This window comes from Syngnathus floridae, chromosome 1 (assembly GCF_059516105.1).
Source record: "Syngnathus floridae isolate MCC-2025c chromosome 1, RoL_Sflo_1.0, whole genome shotgun sequence".
NCBI classification, from domain to species: domain Eukaryota; kingdom Metazoa; phylum Chordata; class Actinopteri; order Syngnathiformes; family Syngnathidae; genus Syngnathus; species Syngnathus floridae.
Genome location: NC_142413.1, coordinates 19,833,266 through 19,847,459, shown reverse-complemented (window position 1 = coordinate 19,847,459; position 14,194 = coordinate 19,833,266). Strand labels below are relative to the sequence as shown.

The 14,194-nt window shown below is 41.3% G+C and overlaps 2 protein-coding genes across 4 annotated transcripts in view; both read left to right on the top strand.

Moving 5' to 3' along the window:
- The window catches only part of tnmd (tenomodulin), a 61,369-nt gene that overhangs the window by 32,255 nt on the left and 14,920 nt on the right, over nt 1-14,194 (top strand). The window contains exon 4 of the mRNA XM_088387813.1: nt 1,667-1,774. Within this exon, the coding sequence (XP_088243939.1) occupies nt 1,667-1,774 (108 nt within the window). The remainder of the gene's footprint in view (nt 1-1,666; nt 1,775-14,194) is intronic.
- Nucleotides 5,828-10,749, top strand: LOC148404515 (histone-lysine N-methyltransferase set-1-like). Of its 3 annotated transcripts, XR_015861315.1 has the most exons (6): nt 5,829-6,669; nt 8,295-8,411; nt 8,637-8,793; nt 9,119-9,208; nt 9,837-9,938; nt 10,646-10,749. XR_015861315.1 is itself a non-coding variant. In XM_088389838.1 (5 exons), the coding sequence occupies exons 2-5, from the start codon at nt 8,303-8,305 to the stop codon at nt 9,838-9,840; spliced, it is 360 nt and encodes a 119-aa protein (XP_088245964.1). In that variant the 5' UTR covers nt 5,828-6,669; nt 8,295-8,302; the 3' UTR covers nt 9,841-9,944. The 3 variants fall into 3 exon arrangements, 1 of the variants encoding a protein (XP_088245964.1); XM_088389838.1 differs by lacking the exon at nt 10,646-10,749 and having other exon boundaries at nt 5,828-6,669; nt 9,837-9,944; XR_015861319.1 differs by lacking the exon at nt 5,829-6,669 and having other exon boundaries at nt 7,962-8,411.

The window sequence follows — 14,194 nt, the reverse complement described above, 5'->3', positions numbered from 1 at the left end:
CCTCCATCTTGTTGAATAGACGCAGCTGAGCGTCTGGCAAATGGACACACCAAGTGGACTACTTTTCCCCTTCTCCTAGCGCCATCTCTCAAAATGACATTGCTTTCCATTTCTCATTCCTGTGTTAATGTGTCTGTCTTCATTTTCTGGTTGACCAAGCCCAGTAATCATTGCATCTCATCACAAGAATGCCCTTTGCTTCCCCGCCCGCCACTCCCCGCTACAGCGTAGCCAAATTAAACGGAGACTCATCACAATAAAGCCAGGCATAAACATCATGCTTCTGTGCTAGAGACTATTATTGTCCCGACGCAGATGAAATTACAAGCGGTAGATCACGACAGGCTTCACATTGTATCATGTCATGTGTGGCCACTGTCTGTTTTCTAAGTGATTGCACCTTCCCCAAAAATCCACAGTGTAGACCCAGTGGCCACAGGGTCAAGTTAACTGATTAAAAAGGAGATGTCACAGCAATCAGTGGGTCGCCGCAATTAAATTTAGAGAAAATCAAGTTCATTTTCGTGGCACCACTCATGCAATTTTCAGCTGATGACATTCTACGGCAGATGTAGATCCTGCTGTCTCTTCTAATACAGTGTGATGAATGAGCAGCTCTCTGCAGGAAATAAATTGGATAAAATCTGATCTTGTTGCGCGTGTTTCAGACGCTGTCTCGGCTGAATATGTTAGATTAACATACAATAGTGTGGAGCGAATTAAAAGATCTCTCTCGTGCCCGTTGAGGCTCAGCGTGTCAGACCGAACAGAGCACTCGGTGGAGAATCACCGGCTGCGACTGAAGACAGTGACTTCCACACTTGACTGCACAGATTAAGAAGGCGAGAGAAACCTGTGAGTGGCTAATTCAATGGGGGCACTCTGCAGAAAACACTTCATTCTCCAAGCGTGTCACTCTACTCTCTGGTGTATAGACTATGAAGTGTTGTACAGCCACAGCAGAACACCCGTGCCATTTGTCTTCTGTTTCGCTTTAAAGCAGGAGCCTAGCTGCATTGGTCAATAGTCTGCCATTACTACATAACGTGCGGCAAAAAAAAAAGGGCCTATTGTACTACATAGGGTTTCCCCAGGTCATTAAAAATGCCCAGAAACATTAATTAAATCAAACAATCATTGGTTGGCTGAAGGTTAGCGGTTAGCACTGAGCTGCATTGCTGCAGCTCACAAAGGACTTCCGTGCCCTTTTGAGGGCCAAGAGGCAAGTGTCACTTGGAATGACTCCAAGTCATTTGCTCTTTAGCCTTGAGGCGTATTTTATTCAACAACTCCTAAAGATAGCTAGTGTTACAGCATTGGTGTTATTTCAAGCTCGTTTGCAGCAACGCCGCGTCATTTTTATATGGCAAAATGTTGGCTTCCATGTTAGTTCTACTCTCACATACACTTTTCCATCTATTGCACTTTAGAGCGGCCAGTTGCACTTGTGAACACTTCATCAATTGCATAAAACACTACCCCAAAAAAATGATTTCAAAGAACTCATTGTGTATTAACTACTCTGGCTTTGATTATCTTTTCAAATGGACACCTTTCAATACAACTACCCGAGTGCTTATGAGAGATGCGCATCACATGGAGTTAATGAATGAAAGATGTATCCGAATTTCTGAGCAAGCTTTTTCTTTCCTCCATGTTTTCAAAGGGACTCACTGCTATCCGCTTTGCTGAACATCAGAGGTGCTACATCAGGAGCCAAACCAGGACGCTACCCATAGCGGCAGAAGTGGAGGCTGAGGACGGTGACTTCGAGGTATGCGTGCCGCGTAGTCATACAGAAAGTTGCCATGCACACTGAAGGGAGATAACCGGAGTAGAGTCTCACTGATCCTCAACCTGTCCATCCCCATCCTGTCCCTCTTACTGAGCTTTGTGGTGCCTGCGGAACTGTCAGCTGCCCACAACCCCACAGACTCTTTGTGGCTCACATCAAATGGTGTTTGCTGTCAATCCTGAGCCAATATTAATTTTTAATCCTGTCCTCCAAAAGCTCCACTCAGATAGCTTAAGGGGGCTGGTCTGACTAAGGGGGATGACTGTAATATGTATGCTATTTTTTTTTCTTCCGAGTAAAAGACTTTTTCTGTGAGCCTCCTCTCAAAGTTATAGGAATTCATTTGACTTTTCTGGGTGTTAGATAGCTGTATGGTGAGCTCTGCACAACGAGTGGAAGGAATTCAATCAATCAAAATACCCACTTTTTTTCTTGTGTCACGGTGCAATTCAGAGTGGGCCGCATTTTCAAACGGAAAATCCACACTCATGCGTGCTCATTTCCATTTTACCTTGTAGCTGAGAAGAAGAAGCTGGCAAATCTGCAGCAAAGACACTCCATTCAAAGACACAGTCAGCCAAATGTCAGCACAAGGAAAATTTAAGTCTCACTTTGTTTGCTTTTTTAACTTGAAGAACACAAGCTGCAATCAAATAACCAAACGCTTGTTGTTTTCCTCTTATCTTGATACAAGATCATGTTGTCCACACAGTTTATCTTTTTTTTTTAAGCACTTTGAAGTGTAATTGACTGGAACAGCAGCTTCAAAGACAATCATCTTGAACCAACCAAGTGATGGGGGCCAAATATTGGTTGTTGTTAGTGTGACTGCCATGATGATGATTCTGGACCATGTTCTGTGGAATCCACATTTCAAAAGGTGGTTTTAAGCAGTGGTTTACAAGCATGTCATAGTAGCCATCTTATTGCTACACAAGTGTGAATTCACCATAGTAGCCGTGACAGTGTTGGAAAGCAATAGTGCTAAGCCAGAGCCTTATGATTATTTTTGCATCTACCTATGAACCAATTTTCGACTTCCGAATCGGCGCACCAGCCAGCACACAATAATTTATTAACCTGACTTTTTCTGTATCTTCCTCAAGGATATTTTTAGTAATTGTAGAAAATTAGAACCCTAAGCAAAGTGAGAGGTCAAGAATAAAGTGACATTTATTTTTGTTATAAAGGTATGAAAAAGCAAAAAAAAAATCTATTGTATATAATTGACAGTGAAATTTTATTTTTAGTTTTGTACATTTCAGGGTTTGTACTTTTTTACTTGAGTCGTTTTCCTCAGAGGAAGAATTTATTTTTCAACGTATTTGGCAAGTTTAGTCCCTTTTAAAGAAAGTTTTTTTCTGGATCAGTCAACTTCCATGACACTATGTGCAGCTGCTAAGGTTTTTTTCGGGTTTTTTTTCGTCTTAACCCTTGATGCCACAGGAGAGATGCAGTAAATATTATCATGGGGGCTGTGTTTGAAAAAATATACAGTGACCTTGACCTGGCCTCACCAACAATAGACAAAATCCCCTGAACCTTCTTCTGTGAGAATACTCCCACATTTGACCTGCCAAAGCTTAGCACAAGTTCCCTCTCAAGTGGTGGAACGCACAAAGCTCACAGGGGTTAAAGCCGAGCACTTGCGGCTCCTCGCTCAACCCAGCCGCGGGCTTTCTTCATGGAGGGCTCAGAGCAACCACGGTGGGCTTCAGTGGCGCACCGAAAAACAATGGGAAAATGGTAGAGAGACTGCAGGCGACTGATAACAAAATCCAGCCGGTGTGAGGGCACCACCAGGTGACAAACATGAATTGTTTGCCAGAGTTTTCCCCACCCCTCCCTTTTCAATTTGCCTCTTCCATGCCACCTCTGAGGGAGTAATCCCTGAGCTTCATTTCACTATCCGCAGACTGACACACAAGTCTTCTTCTGCCTCCCTCGCTGCCTTTATTGTCAACGGATGCTGCCTGCTCCATTTAACAGTCACTTATTATGGATGACCGACACTCACCCGGCATTCGAGAACCTCCTACTCAGACAGCTGTAAACATGAGTGAATAGCAAGCCAATACACCAAATTTGTGCAATAATAGCCACTGCTACTTTCTTCAAATGTGTCGCAAAATCGGAGTGGCGCACTACAACACCATAGAAAAGGGTGTAATGACAATGTATTGGACAAAGCACAAGTCATCCATTGCAACAAGAGGCAACATGTTGGAGACACTGGATTTTTTAGGGTGAGGATCACAGTCCACCATGGTGAGACTAACACATCACATCACAGGTACCATCCAATCCTCGAGCAGCAAGACAAAACAACACATTTAACATTATGTTTGAGTTTTGAATTTAGCAGTTCAGTGATCCCTCACCACTTTGCTCTTGACCTATTGCGGATTCGCTATTTCTCGGGTTTATAGGTAACAGGAGAACGACGTTTAAATACACGCTGATAACGCGGGACGTGCCTGTGAGCAATGTGCGTCACTCCGGACGTGACTGAGTTCAAGCGCAGGAGGCCAGCAGCCAGCCATGCATGAGGCAACAGCACCAACCAGTGACAATGTTACGCGTTTGTTCTTTTATCTATTGTGAAGGTACAATACATGCACAGAGCAGTGTGGGAATGGTTATTAAGGGAATGGGAAAGTTTTAGGTCGCGTTAAAGTATTGGAGAGGGTTTAAAAAGCTTTAATATCGTGTAGTGGGCCACATTGCAACAGGAGATTCATGCGCGATTGTGACTCACTTTGGTTTCGCAGTTAATGTAGTGTTGTAATTCTGAAGGTGGACACGTTGTATTGCTTGGCAAGGCTCTCTAATGCTCTCTAATGCTCTTTTATTGCTCTTCTAATTGACTTGCAATACATCCATGCCCTCCAGCGGGCAACAAGAAATTCAATTTTAATTCAATTCAATTTCAAAATAACACATATACCTTTTCTACTTCGCTACTTCCGGGTGGTTCTGGAACGCATCTCCCGCGGTAAACGAGGGATCACTGTTTTCTTGAGCTGTCAATATACCATAAACTAGATCCAGCCCCCCAACACACACACATGGACGCACACACGCACGCAAATTTCTTGCAGAGAAATAATGCAGCGTAACAACTCTGGTCCCACTATTCTATTTCATTGTCCAGATTCTTCCGTTATGGTTTGTGACAGGTCGGCAGCCAAAACAGAAAGCAATTAGTACTATGACAGGTAACTAACAACACAAGCTGCTGCTAACATGAGCTAGCCCAAGCAACATTTTAAAATGCTCATTCATCTTCCTTGTCATTCTGGCGACTAGAGAATTGCTACAACCAGTTCACATTAATAATGGATAAGGGAAAATATTTGCATTCTCTTTTTATTAATTGCGCCATTTAGAGCCTGGAGTATGTTGTTTAGGGTACACAATATTAGGATGAATGATGGTAGGGGCTCTACACCTTTTTGTAAAGTAGTAAAAAGAAAAAACACAAATACAATAGGCTTAAATAGATTAAATTATGGGAGGTTATTTTATTTAAAATAATGCAAATGTTTCATTTAAATAATTGAAATTCATCTATATAGTAATTACACTGATTGATGTAATCAGTTTGATTTTATGATATAATATTAGCTGGCTCTCAGTCCAGGGTGTGCCCTGCCTTTCACCAAGTCAGCTGGGATCAACCCCAGATGGCTGGATTATATCATAAGTAGAGTATCACATTTCAAGATAATTAACTTTAATCAAGTGCTATCTAGACCTACTATACCATACTGACGTAATTTACTTTCCGTTGACCTTGCTCCAAACAGATCAGAAAAGCATGTCTGAGAAATTTATGATTGATGAATGTGTGGTCGTAGCTTCATGGATACGATATTGCATAGTTGTACTGCCAGTGTGACTGCCATCGTGGCAAAACTTGCCAATATAAAAATGTCAACTGAAATACACACACACACACACACACATACATATATATACGTGCGTGTGTGTGTGTGTGTGTGTGTGTGTGTGTGTGTGTGTGTGTGTGTGTGTGTGTGTTGTGTGTGTGTGTGTGTGTGTGTGTGTGTGTGTGTGTGTGTGTGTGTGTGTGTGTGTGTGTGTGTGTGTGTGTGTGTGTGTGTGTGTGTGTGTGTGCACTTGTTTTTATTAGTATGGGGGGTCCGAAGACAGGGAGCCCACCAACAAAGTGGGGCCCTGTGTCGTTGTGGGGTCCAAAATCCTGGACCCCACTCGGGAAACCACTCTAAAACAGCTTGAAATGCTCTAACAACATGCCTCACGAATTTTTTTCACTTACCCCACATGGTCGCAATGTTGAGAAATGTGTGTGTGAAGTGTGTGTGCTCAGTAGCGTCCCCCCGACCATGGCAAGTGGTATTGCAAGTATACACACTACCGGAAGTGTGTATGATTCAACCAATCAGGGCACCTCGTGATCCGAGTGTTGATTAAGAAAATAAAATGCTATTTCCTGTAGATTTAAACCAGGTAATTATTATTTTAGTAACCATAGCAGCTAAAATAATAGTGTAAACATAAAATTCCTGCATTACAATTGCAATTTATCTACATGTTATTTAATATTCATGACACTTGTTTGCTTTATAAAAATACGCTCATTCTATTAGGCTTATTTTAAAAACTGTCTCGTGCATTTTTCATGTTCTAAACATAAAAATAAAGGTATAAATAAATAGTAATTTATTCTTTACCATCAGTTTACATATTAGTTTAATCAGCAGGTATTGCATGTGTTAGCTTCATGCGGCTAAAACCGCCGGCTTAACGGCACTTCGCTACGTGTGACGGCGCAAGGCTGAGACTGCTCCGCGACGAAGACACGCTGCTCCTATCGAAACACAACATACACGGTGAGTAAATCAACTGCATGTAAATACTAAGTACATGAAACTGATGTAGAAATGCTTTTTGTCCAGACCCCGAGGGGTTTATATGCAATGATTATGGCTTCGGATTCGGTATATTGCCACTCGGATGGCGTAACGTTTTCCCCTCAGAAAGTCCGGCTTTTTAACTTGTCATTCATCTTAGCTTACAGTTGTTTTAAAAACAATGGTGTAAAAGAGAACGACAGCATGTATAATTGCTCAGTGTTATATTCAGGGTGATTTCGATGTGCTAATGTTTCATAGTTGCTAACCCCAGAACCGGACTCTGGCCGTAATTGCCGAAACCTCTTCAAAACTCGTTAAACACGTGGTAAAGCTCAGTGTTATGATATATCTGCATGTCTTCTGTATGTCTCGGTGGTTTTCTATCATGTAAGAATGCTTTCTTTAGATAACACAAGCATTCTGACGCAAATAAAACTATCCGGAAATTAGCTAATTAGCTAGCGCTAATCAGGATGCTACGTTCACTTTTCAAACAGAAACATAATAAAAACGAGTTGGTAGCTCCTGTAAAGTATGAGTTATACTGGTAAAACTATTGAAATAACTTTTCTTTGGATGCAGCACCGCTGCTGTGCTGTGTTGGCCATGTTAGTTTTTTAAAAATAGGTAGTTATAGTTACAAGTTATTCTCATTTAAGGTATTTGAGTTACTATCTAGTTACTGCATTATAAAAGTAATGATACATGTGCCTACTTTGCTGGTTTTTGTAATATGTTTTCCTGTGCACTCTTGCCTGCTGACAGACATGTCTTGACATGCCTACACGTGACTCAGCAGGATGTCAGCGTTATGTCGTGCATATTTTTGTCCAGCTTTTGGGTTTGTAAGAATTCAGTTCACAACACACATTGACTCAAGGAAGAGCTGAAAGTAGAAGAGTGACCACGTAGAGACAGAAATAGCTCATGACATTACTTGTTGTTATTGAGATAATAAAATTAGCTGTGAACATGTAGAATTACTACATGCTGTGATCTTTGGGGGGGTCTAGGGAGGTCTTGTTGGTGGGGTGGAGTACCCCAATTGAATAATAATGGGGTAAATGGTGCTTTTGCACTATTTAGTGTCTGTACATCTAGTTTTCAGTCTGTGTGCATTCTACACACCTACCCACTTAGGCAGGGGTGTCCAAGTCCAGTCCTCGAGGGCCGCATTCCTCCATGTTTTCCGAGTTTCCCCTCGTTAAACACACCTGTGCAGGAGCCTGATCATTGAATCAGGTGTGTTTAACGAGGGAAACTTGGAAAACATGGAGGAATGCGGCCCTCGAGGACTGGACTTGGACACCCCTGCACTTAGGTAAAGGGCTGTTTCAGTCCTTTTTTGGATCTGGTTGGAACTGTGACTAGTTAGAAGAAACAAAGCTCAGCTTCAAACCGACAAACATTTTCATTAATATATCAGTATTTTCTGAAAAAGATTATAGAAAAATATTCTTTCTTTAATCACTCTTGTTCTGTTAGTTCTCAGGCCAGGCTTATTCCTTCAGTCTTTATACAGTGGATGATTACAAATCTTTTAAAATTAATATAGAGTGCTTGTTAAAGTACTCTCTGCCATGTTTTGAATTATTTTTTAGAGACAGAAATGTCCAAAAGGAAAGCAAGAAAAAAGCCTGCTGATGAAGCAACCTTTTACATTCAATCCTCAAAGGACAAACCTGGACTAGTGGAAAGATTTATTGATGATCAAAAAGGTAATAAACTCATTTTTAGACCATTTATCCATTAAGTATATATGTTTATTTATTTTATAAAATGACACAAACAACAATCAAATTCAGATTGGTTGTTGTATTTCTGTTTCTAAGCGAGAACTTAGTATTAAAATTGTAAGATAACACCACAATTATTTGGTTAAAGGTGTATCTTAAAGAAATATTTTCTCATAACCAATGGTTTTATATAAAATGTCCTTGCAGGAAGAGGCGTGTGTGCTACCCAGCCCTTTGAACAAGGAGATTTCATCTTAGAATACAGGGGTCAACTTCTGTCGGCAGAAAAATGCCAAACAACCAAGTACTCTGAAAAGGAGAGTACATTTTTCTTTGACTTTGAATGGCAGAATCATGACTGGTGGTATGTATATCCAAATATTTTCTATACAAGAATTATGAATTCTAGAAAGAGACTGGAATAAAATACCCTATATTAGTGAGTCACTCAGAAGCAATATTTCAATAACTCATCAGGATTGTGGAATTAACAATTTTTTTATTTAGTGCTTTGACGTTCAAAAAGACATTTCCATCTCAACTTTTCTTTTGAAATGTTGCAAGTTTTTATTTCTGTAAGCTAACTTTTATTTTACTAAAAGACTAGTTATATGATACAAAATGTTTGATTTCTTGTTTTTCTTTCCTAGTATTGATGCATCAATCTCTTTTACTTGAATTACTCTCAGGCTTCTGTTGATGATGCGCTGCTTGAACCAGCCAGAACTTTGCAGGACTCTTACCCTGATGATAGCATCAAACAGGATACCAGCCTACAGGTAACATTCATTTAGACTTTGTTGTACCTTAAACAGCATTCAGCCAACCGTTGGATCGCATGGTTTTTGTGGTTCTACTCATGGAGCCCAAACGAACCAGTGGCACACACACCGATAGATGGATTGTTGAAACATGCGTCCATGGGGGTCTAACCAAGCCAATCATTCACACACACTTAACAGATTTCTGATGGATACTTGTGGGGCCCTCCTTATGGATCTAAGGTTGTTTTGGTTATTCCAACCAAGATAATCATTCACACACACATAACAGATTTCCTAAATATGGCTACTTGTGGGGCCCTCCGTATGGATCGAAGGTTGTCTCATGTTTTTAGATCATACTTTTGGTTACGGACATTATGGAGGCTGATTATATTACAGCTATAGTTCCACACATCCTCAACAGCTAAATGGCTGAAGTGTCATGCTTAATGATGCTCCACTACATCCATAAAGATGCTGTTAGAGGACCTGATTAGACATCCAGAACTGACTGGAACACTTTAGTTAGAAGGGCTTGTTTGGTTTTGGGGACTAACTTCACATGATTAACTATACAGGTCTTGAGTCTGTCATTTGTGGCGTCTGTATGATGTTGGTAAGTTATTTGTGGTTTTAATTCCAGGTGACAGGCTCTCAGGCTGTTGATGGTGCGCTGCTTGAACCAGCCAGAACTTGGCAGGACTCTTACCCTTATGATAGGATCAAACAAGATGGCAGCCTACAGGTAACATTCAGTTAGACTTTGTTGTAAGAAATAAACTTTGTAGACCTTTTCTTGTTCTCTTAGTTTACAACTTTTAGTTGGAAAGCTGTTCATTAGTCAGAAGGTACCTTAAACAGCATTCAGCCAACCATTGGATCGCATGGTTTTTGTGGTTCTCCTCATGGAGCCCAAACGAACCAGTGGCACAAACACTTATTGATGGATTTTTGAAACATGCGTCCATGGGGGTCTAACCAAGCCAATCATGCACACACACATAACAGATTTCTGATGGCTACTTGTGGGGCCCTCCGTATGGATCTAAAGTTGTCTTGGTTATTCCAACCAAGCCAATCATTCACACACACATAATAACAGATTTCTGATGGCTACTTGTGGGGCCCTCCGTATGGATCAAAGGTTGTCTCATGTTTTTAGATCATATTTTGGTTATGGACATTATAGAGGCTGATTATATTACAGCTATAGTTCCACACATCCTCAACAGCTAAACAGCTAAAGTGTCATGCTGAAGGATGCTCCACTACATCCATAAAGATGCTGTTATAGGACCTGATTAGACATCCAGAACTGACTGGAACACTTTAGTTAGAAAAGCTTGTTTGGTTTTGGGGACTAACTTCACATGATTTCACTCTACAGGTCTTGAGTCTGTCATTTGTGGTGTCTGTATGATGTTGGTAAGTTATTTGTGGTTTTAATTCCAGGTGACAGGCTCTCAGGCTCCTGTTGACGGTGCGCTGCCTGAACCAGCCAGAACTTGGCAGGACTTTGACCCTGATGATAACATCAAACAAGATGCCAGCCAACAGGTAACATTCAGTTAGACTTTGTTGTAAGAACTAAACTTTGTAGACCTTTTCTTGTTCTCTTAGTTTACAGCTTTTAGTTGGAAAGCTGTTCTTTAGTCAGAAGGTACCTTAAACAGCATTCAGCCAACCATTGGATCACACGGTTTTAGTGGTTCTCCTCATAGAGCCCAAACGAACCAGTGGCACACACACCTATAGATGGCTTGTTGAAACATGCGCCCATGGGTGTCCAACCAAGCCAATCATTCACACACACATAACAGATTTCTGATGGCTACTTGTGAGGCCCTCCGTATGGATCTAAAGTTGTCTTGGTTATTCCAACCAAGCCAATCATTCACACACACATAATAACAGATTTCTGATGGCTACTTGTGGGGCCCTCCGTATGGATCGAAGGTTGTCTCATGTTTTTAGATCATGTTTTGGTTATGGACATTATAGAGGCTGATTATATTACAGCTATAGTTCCACACATCCTCAACAGCTAAACGGCTAAAGTGTCATGCTGAAGGATGCTCCACTACATCCATAAAGATGCTGTTATAGGACCTGATTAGACATCCAGAACTGACTGGAACACTTTAGTTAGAAAAGCTTGTTTGGTTTTGAGGACTAACTTCACATGATTTCACTCTACAGGTCTTGAGTTTGTCATTTGTGGTGTCTGTATGATGTTGGTAAGTTATTTGTGGTTTTGATTCCAGGTGACAGGCTCTCAGGCTCCTGTTGACGGTGCGCTGCCTGAACCAGCCAGAACTTGGCAGGACTTTGACCCTGATGATAACATCAAACAAGATGCCAGCCAACAGGTAACATTCAGTTAGACTTTGTTGTAAGAACTAAACTTTGTAGACCTTTTCTTGTTCTCTTAGTTTACAGCTTTTAGTTGGAAAGCTGTTCTTTAGTCAGAAGGTACCTTAAACAGCATTCAGCCAACCATTGGATCACACGGTTTTAGTGGTTCTCCTCATAGAGCCCAAACGAACCAGTGGCACACACACCTATAGATGGCTTGTTGAAACATGCGCCCATGGGTGTCCAACCAAGCCAATCATTCACACACACGTAACAGATTTCTGATGGCTACTTGTGAGGCCCTCCGTATGGATCTAAAGTTGTCTTGGTTATTCCAACCAAGCCAATCATTCACACACACATAATAACAGATTTCTGATGGCTACTTGTGGGGCCCTCCGTATGGATCGAAGGTTGTCTCATGTTTTTAGATCATATTTTGGTTATGGACATTATGGAGGCTGATTATATTACAGCTATAGTTCCACACATCCTCAACAGCTAAAAGGCTGAAGTGTCATGCTTAATGATGCTCCACTACATCCATAAAGATGCTGTTATAGGACCTGATTAGACATCCAGAACTGACTGGAACACTTTAGTTAGAAAAGCTTGTTTGGTTTTGGGGACTAACTTCACATGATTTAACTCTACAGGTCTTGAGTCTGTCATTTGTGGTGTCTGTATGATGTTGGTAAGTTATTTGTGGTTTTAATTCCAGGTGACAGGCTCTCAGGCTCCTGTTGACGGTGCGCTGCCTGAACCAGGCAGAACTTGGCAGGACTCTGACCCTGATGATAACATCAAACAAGATGCCAGCCAACAGGTAACATTCAGTTAGACTTTGTTGTAAGAAATAAACTTTGTAGACCTTTTCTTGTTCTCTTAGTTTACAGCTTTTAGTTGGAAAGCTGTTCTTTAGTCAGAAGGTACCTTAAACAGCATTCAGCCAACCATTGGATCACACGGTTTTAGTGGTTCTCCTCATAGAGCCCAAACGAACCAGTGGCACACACACCCATAGATGGATTGTTGAAACATGCGCCCATGGGTGTCCAACCAAGCCAATCATTCACACACACATAACAGATTTCTGATGGCTACTTGTGGGGCCCTCCGTATGGATCTAAAGTTGTCTTGGTTATTCCAACCAAGCCAATCATTCACACACACATAATAACAGATTTCTGATGGCTACTTGTGGGGCCCTCCGTATGGATCGAAGGTTGTCTCATGTTTTTAGATCATATTTTGGTTATGGACATTATGGAGGCTGATTATATTACAGCTATAGTTCCACACATCCTCAACAGCTAAACGGCTAAAGTGTCATGCTGAAGGATGCTCCACTACATCCATAAAGATGCTGTTATAGGACCTGATTAGACATCCAGAACTGACTGGAACACTTTAGTTAGAAAAGCTTGTTTGGTTTTGGGGACTAACTTCACATGATTTAACTCTACAGGTCTTGAGTCTGTCATTTGTGGTGTCTGTATGATGTTGGTAAGTTATTTGTGGTTTTAATTCCAGGTGACAGGCTCTCAGGCTCCTGTTGACGGTGCGCTGCCTGAACCAGCCAGAACTTGGCAGGACTTTGACCCTGATGATAACATCAAACAAGATGCCAGCCAACAGGTAACATTCAGTTAGACTTTGTTGTAAGAAATAAACTTTGTAGACCTTTTCTTGTTCTCTTAGTTTACAGCTTTTAGTTGGAAAGCTGTTCTTTAGTCAGAAGGTACCTTAAACAGCATTCAGCCAACCATTGGATCACACGGTTTTAGTGGTTCTCCTCATAGAGCCCAAACGAACCAGTGGCACACACACCCATAGATGGCTTGTTGAAACATGCGCCCATGGGTGTCCAACCAAGCCAATCATTCACACACACATAACAGATTTCTGATGGCTACTTGTGAGGCCCTCCGTATGGATCTAAAGTTGTCTTGGTTATTCCAACCAAGCCAATCATTCACACACACATAATAACAGATTTCTGATGGCTACTTGTGGGGCCCTCCGTATGGATCGAAGGTTGTCTCATGTTTTTAGATCATATTTTGATTATGGACATTATGGAGGCTGATTTATATTACAGCTATAGTTCCACACATCCTCAACAGTTAAACGGCTAAAGTGTCATGCTGAAGGATGCTCCACTACATCCATAAAGATGCTGTTATAGGACCTGATTAGACATCCAGAACTGACTGGAACACTTTAGTTAGAAAAGCTTGTTTGGTTTTGGGGACTAACTTCACATGATTTAACTCTACAGGTCTTGAGTCTGTCATTTGTGGTGTCTGTATGATGTTGGTAAGTTATTTGTGGTTTTAATTCCAGGTGACAGGCTCTCAGGCTCCTGTTGACGGTGCGCTGCCTGAACCAGGCAGAACTTGGCAGGACTCTGACCCTGATGATAACATCAAACAAGATGCCAGCCAACAGGTAACATTCAGTTAGACTTTGTTGTAAGAAATAAACTTTGTAGACCTTTTCTTGTTCTCTTAGTTTACAGCTTTTAGTTGGAAAGCTGTTCTTTAGTCAGAAGGTACCTTAAACAGCATTCAGCCAACCATTGGATCACACGGTTTTAGTGGTTCTCCTCATAGAGCCCAAACGAACCAGTGGCACACACACCCA